The 12,572-nt window shown below is 45.7% G+C and overlaps 1 protein-coding gene across 8 annotated transcripts in view; it reads left to right on the top strand.

The window, feature by feature from the left end:
• The window catches only part of HERC2 (HECT and RLD domain containing E3 ubiquitin protein ligase 2), a 213,383-nt gene that overhangs the window by 45,301 nt on the left and 155,510 nt on the right, over positions 1–12,572 (top strand). For 4 of the 8 annotated variants that reach the window (XM_030814467.1, XM_030814465.1, XM_030814468.1 and 1 more), the window contains 9 exons: positions 2,129–2,229; positions 2,687–2,843; positions 4,132–4,242; positions 4,758–4,929; positions 6,276–6,449; positions 7,704–7,892; positions 8,522–8,673; positions 11,160–11,317; positions 11,403–11,516. In XM_030814467.1, coding sequence (XP_030670327.1) covers positions 2,129–2,229; positions 2,687–2,843; positions 4,132–4,242; positions 4,758–4,929; positions 6,276–6,449; positions 7,704–7,892; positions 8,522–8,673; positions 11,160–11,317; positions 11,403–11,516 — 1,328 coding nt within the window. Of the gene's footprint in view, positions 1–2,128; positions 2,230–2,686; positions 2,844–4,131; positions 4,243–4,757; positions 4,930–6,275; positions 6,450–7,703; positions 7,893–8,521; positions 8,674–11,159; positions 11,318–11,400; positions 11,517–11,542; positions 11,940–12,572 lie in introns of those variants that run through there. The other 4 variants (XM_030814472.1, XM_030814469.1, XM_030814471.1 and 1 more) reach the window with 3 other exon arrangements.

Genomic DNA, 12,572 nt, shown 5'->3' with positions numbered 1-12,572 from the left:
CAACCACTTATCTGTTCTGTGTGTCTATTATGTGATTTTTTGACATTGGCTTTTAAATTTTTTATTATTGTTATTGTAATTTTTGGAGACAGGGTCTCACCCTGATGTCCATAAGCTGGAGTGCAGTGATATAATCATAGCTCACTGCAGCCTCAAACTCCTGGGCTCAAGGAGTCATCTCATTTCAGCTTCCTGAGTAGCTGGAACCACAGATGCATGACACCACACCCAGCTAATTTTGTATTTGTAGAGACTGGGGCCTTGTTGTGTTTCCCAGTCTTGTCTTGAACTCCTGGCCTCAAGCAAGATTGACTTTTTTCACTCAGCATAATCCCCTTGACATTTTCCCAAGGGGGTCATTGCATGTATCATTATTTCATTGTGGTTGAGTAGTTTTTTTTTTGAGACAGAGTCTCGCTTTGTCGCCCAGGCCAGGCTGGAATGCAGTGGCATGATCTTGGCTTACTAGATCCTCTGCCTCCCAGGTTCAGGCAATTCTGCCTCAGCCTCCCATATAGCTGGGACTGTAGGCGTGCACCACCATGCCCGGCTAATTTTTGTATTTTTAGTAGAGACGGGGTTTTGCCGTGTTGGCCAAGCTGGTCTCAAACTCCTGACCTAAAGTGACTCGCCCACCTCCACTGACCACACTTGGCACATGTGCTTTCTCTTGTAAGGACTGTGTGTCCTGTTACATGTCTGTGTCTTGTCATGTTCATATTTCTCATTTAGGAGCAAAGATTTCCATCTTCCAGGTATCCAGTGCCTTTCTCAGAGGTTCTTGTGTTTCCTGTCTGAGCTCCTGGTGCATTATTTGGGCACTTGTGGATAAGCTTCTACCATTGCCCCTGGCCAGCCGTGTTCTTCATTGCCATTTTTATTACATATTGTATCTTGGGGAGATCCTCCTATAACATCCCTCCTTTTTTTTTTTATTTTTTATTTATTTATTTTTTTTATTTTTTGAGATGGTGTCTTGCTCTGCCTCCCAGGCTGGAGTGCAGAGGTGCGATCTTGGCTCACTGCAACCTGTCTCTCAGGTTCAAGCGATTCTCCTGCCTCAGCCTCCAAGTAGCTGGGACTACAGGCATGCTGCCAGCACACCTGGCTAATTTTTGTATTTTTAGTGGAGACAGGGTTTCGTCGTGTTGGCCAGGCTGGTCTTGAACTCCATATCACCTGTTTTTATAGGATTTCTCCGATCATGAAAGCAAATTTTAGTAAATTTGGAGAATATAGTTTATAGTAGCAATACTGTAATATTAGAAACATGATATAGTATAAAGTATAACATACGTTTACTTGCTGTGCATGATTGAGATTATATATGCATTTTTATTTTATTTTTTTTGAGATGGAGTCTTGCTTTGTCTCCCAGGCTGGAGTGCAGTGGCGTGATCTCGGCTCACTGCACGCTCCGCCCCCCGGGTTCACACCATTCTCCTGCCTCAGCCTCCATATATATGCATTTTTGTATTCTAGCCTTTTCTCCCTTGTACAGGATGATTTTTATGGTGTACCATTTGCATAACATTTTACAACATGTGGAATAAAACTGTGACTTGTGAAATTAACATACACAAGTAGTGAAAAGCTTAAAAAGACATAGGGGGGTGATGAGCACCACCCTCAGAAGAGGGCGACTCCCCATAGGGTGGGTCAAGCATGCAGGGCTTCACCCGCAGCCAGGAGCAGACCCCGAGTGGAGGACGCTGGAGCTGGGGCGAGCCAGGCTACCCTGTGCGGCTCTGCTGCTCTTCTTCCAGCTCCTCTCCGGCCTGGTCTCCCATGTGGGGTTTATTCTCCCTCCGTTTATGTGTTTATCTGCTTATCGTCTGCTTCCTCCCACTAGAATCTCGCTTTGGGAGGTCATTTCATGAGCATTTTCCCAAGACATTTAAAATTCCTTGTACATTTCTTTGATTCTTAAAGAGAAAACTTTTCCTTTACAAAAGACATTTGATGAAAAGTTGTTAAACAACAAAACTAAAAATCCACTTGTGATCCTGTCACTTGAAGAAAACCATTGGTCGGATTTTCGTACACACCCTCTCATAGTATTGATTTTATGTAGTATCTGTACCCTCCGCTGCTGACTGGTTATATGTTCCATGTGTGTCGTCTGCAGTTCCCGGCCTGCGGGCAAAGGCGTGGAGGGGCTCGCCAGAGTGGGATCCCGAGCGGCACTGTCTTTCGCCTTTGCCTTCCTGCGCAGGGCCTGGCGATCAGGTACGGTCCCTGGTGTGGCATGTTGTTCTGCTTCCCTAATGCATCAACAGACTGGGTTTCAAGCTCGGTTCAGCCACCATGTGCCCTTCAGCTGATCCCATGTGCTCTCTGCGCCTCAGTTTCCTTGCTTGTGAGATGAGAGGCTGCAGAGGCTGTTTGGCTTTTCACATCTGTGCTTTAAAGAAAAAAAAAAGAGTGCATGCACCCCAACCCCCATGTCAGCCACTACCATGGAACACCTGAGTACAGACTTAATTCTAGAAGAACAAGAAGTTAGTGTATTGCTCATGTGACAGCCGTGAAACACAGAATTGACTGGAACAGCTGCACTAGATTTTGGCCTGTTGAGTGAGGGGTTGGAAAGGTGACAGTGGCGTCATCTCTTGCTGAGGGGTGGGAAGCCCAGCGGGAGAGTGAGGGGAGTGGGGGAGCTCCTCTGACGCGTGTGTGCGCCCAGGCGAGGATGCGGACCTCTGCAGTGAGCTGTTGCAGGAGTCCCTGGACGCCCTGAGAGCACTTCCCGAGGCCTCGCTCTTCGACGAGAGCACCGTGTCCTCTGTGTGGCTGGAGGTGGTGGAGAGAGCAACCAGGTTCCTCAGGTCCGTCGTGACGGGGTGAGTTCTTTCCTTTCTTGCCTTCTGCACGCAGACAGCTGGACTGCTTGAGGCTGGTTCTTACCACCCTTGCTTTAGAGCTAAGAAGCCTAGTAGGTTGGTTTTTCACCTGTTTTCAGCGGGCTCTCAGTGCTGTGATTCCGGGTCTGAGTTCTCAGCTTTTCAGGCGATTTGATATATGATACTCTGACTAGACTCAGGAAGCTGTGATACTAAATGAGATGGACGAGAGAGGATGCTTAGAGATTTGGCCATCAGTCATTCGTAGAGGTTTGAGCGCTTACATTGCGTGTCTCTCTGTGATGATTAGGAGCTGCTGTCCTGAGTGCAGGGTGGCGCTTGGTTTGAGGTCTTACAGATAATGTGGGAGTAAACAACTACTCAAGATCAAATAGTTTAGTCCTGTAGCTGGTCTTTTTAGTGTAAAAATTTTTGAATAGGAATCATTTGTGTTTAAGGAAAAACATGAACTCTGGTCTTGGGTGCTATCCATTTTTGTTAAGGTTTTTAAATTTACAGAAAATCTAAAATTCAACAGGAAAGACAGATGCAGAGGAAAAGTGAGGCCACTCCTCACTCTCCTTGCAGAGGTCAGCACTGTGCCTTCTTCCAGCCGGCAGGAGGCGTTTGGCGTTTGCGTCCCCAGCTCTGAGTCCACTTCCTGAGCCTGCTGGTGAAGGCATCACCACAGAGTTTTAATGCTGGAGGCCCTGAACATAGGCTTGGAGTTGATTTCAAAAATTCAGTTGTAATATTGATGCCATAAGATCCTTTCTCTGCAGTCTTGGGATAGAATTTTTAAAAATTTATTATTGAGTAACATAGAAAAGTTAAAAATATTTCATTGATCAGAGATAGAAATTAGTGTAGACATTTTGCCTCCAGATTCTCAGGTGGTTTTAGAAATTGATTCTTTAATTCTGTAGGAGAAGGTTGATATTGGTATAGTCTTACACGTCATTGAAACTGGAAAAGATAGCTAGATATTCTTTTACTCATGTTTTGGATAATGGGATAAATTATTTTATGCTTCACATACTTGGAGTATGTCATCCACTGTAATATAGTATCTGAATGAACACTTTAAATAAAATATAGTTGTGTAAGCTAATTGTACACTTTAAAATCTATGAATAAATTTGAGTAGCAAGTCTCAGAAACTGGATTCTAAATATTAAAAATACATCCTTCCTTGGGAGGGAGCGTGTAGTAAACGTGTTAGTGTGATTGTAAGCATGCTGTCTTTCTGGAGGTCGCTTTGTTCCTGCATCCACTGCTTTCATTTCAGGGATGTTCACGGAACGCCAGGCACCAAAGGGCCAGGAAACATCCCCCTGCAGGACCAGCACTTGGCCCTGGCCATCCTGCTGGAGCTGGCTGTGCAGAGAGGCACGCTGAGGTGAGGGCTGCCGCAGACTGCGAACGCTTTGGGGAAGCGCCTCTGTATCCAAATACCTGTTGCATTGTGTGCATTTCACTGAATCGTGTGTGACCGCAGCAGATGTGGTGATCTGTAACCAGAGAACCAGGTCCCAGAGCTCGCTCGCTCGCTCTTTTCCTTTTCTTCACTTCCTTTTTTATGCTCAGTTTTCTAGCCTGGGAACTGTTCTTTTTCTTTCAGTTTTCATCATTTAATTATTTTTATTCCATGAATTTAAGATCCTACAACTTTCATGTAAATGTGCTCTTTGAGCTTTTCTGTTAAGAAGTCTTTCCTATCAGCAGAAGGCGATGTCTTGTGCTGAAATCTCGGTGTCAATTCAGTGATTTAGTTACCATGGCTTTACTTTAGTTTCCTTTCAAATCTCAAGTATTTCTTCACTTCTATCTAGCTGTTTGCTTTTATTTTTGATCAACCGTGAAGAAAAGAAGTTAATCTGTTTTTACTAGGAATAAATATCTTTTCTCCTTTAGCCAAATGTTGTCTGCCATCCTGTTGTTGCTTCAGCTGTGGGACAGCGGGGCACAGGAGACTGACAATGAGCGTTCTGCCCAGGGCACCAGCGCCCCGCTTTTGCCCTTGCTGCAAAGGTTCCAGAGCATCATTTGCAGGAAGGACACACCCCACTCCGAGGGCGACATGCACGTGAGTGTCATGATGGAACTTTGTGTTTAGGTGGCACTCAAGTCTAGTTATTTTTAAAGCAAGACCAGCGTTCATGTCCATGGCAGTGTTTTTCTCTGGCTTGTGTGTGTTTGGTGGTAACAGCAGTGAGTCAGATGAGACAGGTGTGGGAGGCCACTTGTGTGTGGAGAAGACTCGGATCAGCGAGTACTGACTTCCTTTTCAGCACAGAACCAAGCTTGAAACACGCACTTTTAAATAAATACCAGAAAAGCACAACGAAAATAGTGGCCTGCTTTGTTGGCCCTTCCTATGTACTTGGCTCTGTGCAGGGCATGTCACCTGAGCTGTCACTGTGTTTGGTATCAGCTCCCCTTTTAACAGGTGTGGACACCGAGATGGGGGAGGAGCAGGCATGCGGGGTCCTGGGCCTAAACCTCCAGGACTGCTGGTCTTTACATGTCAAGTACAAGTGGGATTTTGCTAGTCTTTTTGGGAAAGTCATAGGCATTCCAATATCGTGCTTTGGTTTAATTTTTCTATTATTTGGCAGTCTTTTTTTTTTTTTTTTTTTTTTTTCTGAGATGGAGTCTCACTCTGTCGCCCAGGCTGGAGTGCAGTGGCGTGATCTCGGCTCACTGTAAGCTGGGCCTCCCGGGTTCACACCATTCTCCTGCCTCAGCCTCCCGAGTAGCTGGGACTACAGGCACCCGCCACCAAGCCCAGCTAATTTTTTTGTATTTTTAGTAGTGATGGGGTTTCACCATGTTAGCAAGGATGGTCTCGATCTCCTGACCTTGTGATCCACCTGCCTCGGCCTCTTGAAGTGCTGGGATTACAGGCGTGAGCCACCATGCCCAGCCTATTATTTGGCAGTCTTTAAACTAATAATAATAGTGCTCTTCTGCCTTTAGAAGCATTAGAAGTATGATTTAATTTGCAAATGAAAGTAGGTGTTCTCCAGAGTGGGCAACATTTAGACTAAAGGTTTTGGTTTTGGATTTCAAGGCCAGCTTGAGATGCTGTGCTGGGTTCCCACAGAGGTGGTTCTGCCTTTCTCCAGGGGTCCTAGGCCTGTAGGGTGGTTTGGTTGTGTTAGTAATCTGTGTGGATTCAACTTACCTGTGGTATCATAAATGTATATACGCACAGTCAATGTTGTGTACATGTATGCAGCAAATTTAGACATTTACACAGTCAGTTTATATGCTGCATAAATATATAGATGTATAGTGTAACTGTATCATCAGCATTGTCATTTGATGGGTCAAATGAGTCAATACCAAAATATAGAGTGGTTAAAGGTTAATTGTGTTACTTTAATTTTTCCCACCATTTCCGAATGTTTGTTTACTTTTCCTTTCTAGCTTTTGTCTGGCCCTCTGAGCCCCAATGAGAGTTTCCTGAGGTACCTCACCCTTCCTCAAGACAACGAGCTTGCCATTGATCTGCGACAAACGGCGGTTGTTGTCATGGCCCATTTAGACCGTCTGGCTACGCCCTGTATGCCTCCGCTGTGTAGCTCTCCGACGTCTCATAAGGTGTGTGCAAGAACCGTGTTCTCCATGTGTTTTGTAGCTAGTACCACTTCTAGGTTCTCATGCTGGGCCCGTGTGGAGACTTGCTTTTTCTGGTATTGATGGGGGGAGCTGGCTTGTGGTTTTTAAACGTGTTTGCAGTTGATGGTGTTATCCATGTTGAGAGTGAATGATGAGCAAGCTGAGGCACACAGGACTGGGGACCCAACCTGGGGGCCCAGGTTCCAGGTTCAGGTGGCAGAGCCCCAGAGGGCTCCCCTTTATCCACAGCCCCAGGCCCTCCCACCTTCTGCAGGGGCTTCCACAGTCATCTTTATACTCTGAACGTGGGCTGTCTTAGTATGTAATGCTGATTATAGTAGTGACAGTATAATTATATATTATATAATAAATATTATATATAGTTATATATATAGTTATATATGTTATATATATGTTATATATATGTTATATATCTATATATCTATATATCTATATATATGTTATATATATATATAAATAAAAAGAGTGGGTTCTCCAGCCTGGCCACCTTGGAGAAACCCCGTCTCAACTAAAAAATACAAAAATTAGCTGGGCATGGTGGCACATGCCTGTAATCCCAGCTACTCAGGAGTCTGAGGCAGGAGAATCACTTGAACCTGGGAGGTGGAGGTTGCAATGAGCCAAGATCGCACCATTGCACTCCAGCCTGGGCAACAAGCATGAAACTCCATCTCAAAAAACAACAACAACAAAAACACACACAAATAGTGCTGCAAGGCCTGACCTCGAACACGTGTCCTCCATGTGTGCACGTGTGTGCCTGTGCACATGCACAGGTGGGGATGCACCTAGTGTGGGCTGGTTGTCACCAGATTGCTCCCGTACAACTTGATTTCTCTCACCACCAACACGGATGCTGGTCTCCCAGCCTTGTGTGTGGGCTTTTGGGATCTTGCCTGCTAAAGCACAAAATGGTGACCCTCGTATAGTTTGAGCATTTAAAAATATATTGGTATTTAAGGGCCATTTATAGTACTTTTTAATGGACTCTGTTAAAATGAAATACAATGGAAATGGAAAAATAACCTGTTCAGTTGCTTCATCTTACCTGTTAAATGAGGTAATACAGCATGGTACGAGCTATTTTGATGTTTTGAATCAGCATATTTTCTCTTTATTTGCTTTGTTTTTATCTTGTAATAGCTCAATGTTACTCCCAGGCTTTTTTTTTTTTTTTCTGTTGTAAAAGAAAACGTTTACTTTCTTATCTTACAGGGATCACTGCAAGAGGTCATAGGTTGGGGGTTAATAGGATGGAAATACTACGCCAATGTGATTGGTCCAATCCAGTGCGAAGGCCTGGCCAACCTGGGAGTCACACAGATTGCCTGTGCAGAGAAGCGCTTCCTGATTCTGTCACGCAATGGCCGCGTGTACACACAGGCCTACAATAGTGACACACTGGTGAGTGTTCTGGGCACTGTGCCTGCAGTGCTCCCTTGGGGGGCAGGGTCTGTACTATAGATGCAGAAGTTCTGGTCTTTCTTTAAGCTGTTTGATTTCTGAAGATTGATAAGCTTCTATTTATTGTATTTATGTTTAATGATCTCAGTTGTAATATTGTCAAGATTTGGGTTCTGAAGATTAGGAAGTCCTTACAGTGAAACTCATTGCTAATCATGAGATTCCCATTTGTAAACTCATTTTCCACGTGTAAACTCATTTGACGTTGGGGTCAGACAGGTGACAGATGAGGGAGTTGGGCCTCATGGGGATAGTGGCAAATTGGGATGTGGCATGTTTTCATTGAAGGGAGGTGTTCCTCCCTGTCGGCTGCATGTCTCTGTGGCACGGGGCTAGCCGCCCTGCCCCTGCATCGGCTCTGGTCTTGCTGCAGAGCACTTGGAGGCTGCCCGATGTTCTGTTGGTGCTGGGTGGGAAGGGCTGGAGAGCCAGCCCCGTGGCCCCCAGAGACTTATGCCCCACTTCCAGTTAGAGCAGGCTTTGCTCAGGGATACATGATGAAGGAGAGCCGTGCTGGTTTCGTTTTCCTTGGACTGATGACAATTTTCTTCATATTTTTCCTTCTTTAGGCCCCACAGCTGGTCCAAGGCCTTGCCTCCAGAAACATTGTAAAAATTGCTGCCCATTCTGATGGTCACCACTACCTAGCCTTGGCTGCCACTGGAGAGGTGTACTCTTGGGGCTGTGGGGATGGCGGACGGCTGGGCCACGGGGACACTGTGTATGTATCGCTCATTCCTGTAGGGGACACACTCTCCTTTTATGTTGCCGTATCCTAAACAGGATGGAGCGCAGAAGTGTGTCCAGGTGTTTTCCAGCTGCCCTGACATGTAGCAGTGGGGTGGAGCTGGACGCTACAATATGCCCCCTCCTTGGTGATGGCTTAGGAGCTCTGCCCATGCGTGGAGGGCAACAGGAATTGGCCTTTCTGCTCTTCTCCACCCCGTGCAGCCTTGGCCAGCCTCTATCTACTCAAGCTGTATCCCCACTGTGAAGTTTGCCAAAACAAATCCCACACCACTGTTCCTTCATTCACAAACAGTTCACCCTGTCTCCCATAGATAAGGTTGTCACCCTTTTCTTGAACCATATACTATTTTTACAGGAACAAAAGTCAGCAGTTTCTTCCTAATATTGTGCTACTCGGTGGAACCTTTTATTGTGAAAGAACAGAAATGAAAGAGAAAGTTGTTATAAATGGCAGGTTGTAAAAATTGGGAGGTCTGCCAGCCCCATGGAGTGATGGGAACCCTCTTGTACTTTGCTGTTGTGCGTGGAACTTTGGCATTAGGTTTAAATGAGGGATGTATGTACACACCAACCCAGCAAGCCCGTTTCATGCGGGCCGGAGCCCTGAGCAGGGAGCGGGCAGTACAGAGCTTGAAATGAGCGAAGTCATGACTGCCCTGTGTCCCTTGAGAGGAGCCTGGAGGGCATGGGCCATGCTCACCACAGGGTGGAGTTGAGGGCATCATTGCCGACAGCATCCGCTGGGAAGATCCCAAACGGAGAGAAAAGCAGAGTGATGCGTATCGTGTGGTACATGTATGCCAAGCTCAGAACAGCCCAACCCTGACAGTGTTGTAAGGGATTCAGACAAATGTTGTAAGATGAGTGAAAAAGAAAAGATTGATCTCCATGACTATTACTCTCACACTGGATCCTAAGGGCTGGGATTGACATGGGGTACATGGGACTTGAAAGGCATCGAGGTACAGAACAGGGTGGTATGTCTGCTTACTTCCTTTATGGTATTTATAACTGACTTTCTATAAAGTATTTCTTAGTAAACCAATTCTCAGTGGAGAGTAAGTGCTGGGATGAGTAACTTAGGCCTTATTCTAGGACTTCAAGGAAGGAAGAGAGATGAGTGCAGATAGCAGAACCTAGAGATAACCTTTTGGGGAAGTTGAAACTTAAGCTGAATAAGGGAGAGTTTGTACTGGAGGAGAGTCATTGGGCTGTCCCTGTGTGCACCTGTGCCACTGTGTGTATTTTGCATATTAGTAGGTCACAAAGTGAGTAAAGGAGAGGCCTGGCTTCTGTAGATTGTCAAGAGAATGTCATCCATCATAGGAACATATTCTGTATCCTAAGAATAGGGTATTTTGCTAACTTTGCAATTTCTTCAACTAGTAAGACTCCTCTACCCTAATCTCCACTGCCTCATACTTTTCATTTGTAAAGTATAGATTGCAGAGTGCTGGCTTCATTCCATCCACATTCATTTAACAAATACATATAAATGCCGGTCAGCTTTATGAGGCTTCCATACAACCAGATGCATGAGTTTCAGATGTAGAGTTGGATGGGCTCTGACAAGTGCACTCAGTTGGGTCACCACCATCAAGACATGGGGCGCTCCCGTCGCTTCCAGGGCCCTCTTTGTACCCTTTGAGTTGATGTCCCTTTCCTACCTCCAGTTCCTGACAACCTGTGATCTGCCCTCTGTTGTTGTTATTTTGTCTTTTCCATAATTTAATATAAACAAAGCCATACAGTGTATGGTGTTTTGTTTCTGGCGTCTTTCACTTAGCTTGATGTCTTGAGATCCAGCCATGTTGGGTTGGGTGTATGGGTAATTCATTCCTTCTGTTGCAGATGGACCATGGTTTTGGGCCATTGTGAATAAAGCTGCAATGGACTTTACAAGTCTTTTTTTTTTTGAGATGGGGTTTTGTTCTTGTTGCCCAAGGTGGAGTGCAATGGGACAATCTCACCTCACTGCAACCTCCCCCTCCCAGGTTCAAGTGATTCTCCTGCCTCAGCCTCCCAAGTAGCTGGGATTACAGGCGCCCTCCACCATGCCCAGCTAATTTTGTATTTTTAGTAGAGACAGGGTTTCACCGTGTTAGCCAGGCTGGTCTCGAACTCCTGACCTCAGGTGATCTGCCCGCCTCGGCCTCCCAAAGTGCCGGGATTACAGTTGGAAGCCACCATGCCTGGCCTGTTGCAGAAGTCTTTAACAAACACTGTTTTTATATTTCTACTGGGTACCATGTTTGGCATCAGGTTCCAACTATACAAAAAGTCATGGAGGTGTTAAGTGTTGGAATTCTCTCTTCCTTATTTCACAAGGTACCTGGAAGGTGAAACTGGCCCAATGCTGTGATGGTCTAAATTTGGATAGTGAATTTCCTTTGCTAACACTAATAAGAAATAACACCAAGAAGAAGGGCATTCATGTTTGTTCCCTTCCTCCCCAAGGCCTCTGGAGGAGCCTAAGGTGATCTCCGCCTTCTCTGGAAAGCAGGCCGGGAAGCACGTGGTGCACATCGCTTGTGGGAGCACTTACAGCGCAGCCATCACTGCTGAGGGGGAGCTGTACACCTGGGGCCGCGGGAACTATGGCCGGCTGGGCCACGGTACGTCTGCTCTGCATGAGTAGGAGCATGCAACAGGAGGTGACCTCTTACAGGACTTAGTAACGACCATCCTATCTGTTTGAAGGCTCCAGTGAGGACGAGGCCATTCCGATGCTGGTAGCTGGGCTTAAAGGACTGAAGGTCATCGATGTGGCGTGTGGGAGTGGGGACGCTCAAACCCTGGCTGTCACTGAGAACGGTACGTAGAGCTCTCGCCACCCTGGACAGGCCCTCGAGGACACGCATGGCAGCCTCCCTGGAGGAAGTGAGATGAGTACAGTGGGCCTCACGAGGCCACTCACCCTGTCGCCCAGTGGGTATGGGGCTCAGTGGCACTGGGGAAGAGGCCCTGGTGGTTACTGGGCTTGTTTGCCGGGGGCCTGTTGCTGGTTAGCAGCTGCCGCCATTCCTGTGTGGGCATTTTATTTTTTAAGAATGAGAGTTGAAATAGAATGATTGACACTCTGAATTATCTCTGGTTAGTATTATTACATTTCTTAACGTTTGGCCACTCTTGATTCCCTGTGGTAATTCCTGCTAAGTCTTTCTGTATTCTATAGTCTGACGCTATGGTATCTGCTTGCTTTGAATTTTGGTTTTATGTTTGTGTTTGTGTTCCTAAGTGAGATCATCTTCATCTTTTTTCAAGGGTACCTCATGAGGTTTAATGGTTAAAGTCATGTTAATATTTTAGAAACGACTCGTCTGTCAGTATTGTGGCGGTCTGTCCTTGGCATCTTGTGTGTCTCTGGCGTTGTGGAGTCTTTCCGTTATAATCAGCTGGGGTACTGTCAGCTTGCTTTCTCTCCTGCAGAAGTTGAATGGCAGATTGATAATTGAGTGACTTTTGGGCATTTCTTAGGTGAAAGATGAAATATCATTTTAGATACTTCCCTGTATGTAGATCCTGCTGCCATTGACGGGACAGACATTGTCAGAGCCATGTTGTTTCTGCTATTGTGAGTCCCAGAGCAAAGATGGTCTCATCTGAAAGGCTCCTACTATCAAGGAGCTTCAGTTTGACATCTCGTCATTTTAAAATATCTATTATTGAGTGAGTTGCAGACCTTAAAATATTTCCCGGTTAAAAGTTTTGTAAGGTCTAAGCTGTGTTAGGAGATTAGCCTTGCATTCTTTATGTGTAGTTGCTAATTTAGTTAAAGTTTGCAATGATATGTTGAGTAAACTGCCTTGAATACTGCTGCGGACATCATCTTCCTCACACTGGTGTTTCTTTGGTGCAGATCTTGTAGGG

Source organism: Nomascus leucogenys, chromosome 6 (genome assembly GCF_006542625.1).
Source record: "Nomascus leucogenys isolate Asia chromosome 6, Asia_NLE_v1, whole genome shotgun sequence".
Taxonomy (NCBI): domain Eukaryota; kingdom Metazoa; phylum Chordata; class Mammalia; order Primates; family Hylobatidae; genus Nomascus; species Nomascus leucogenys.
Note: the sequence above shows the minus strand (reverse complement) of the source record. Positions and strands in the feature narration are given on the sequence as shown.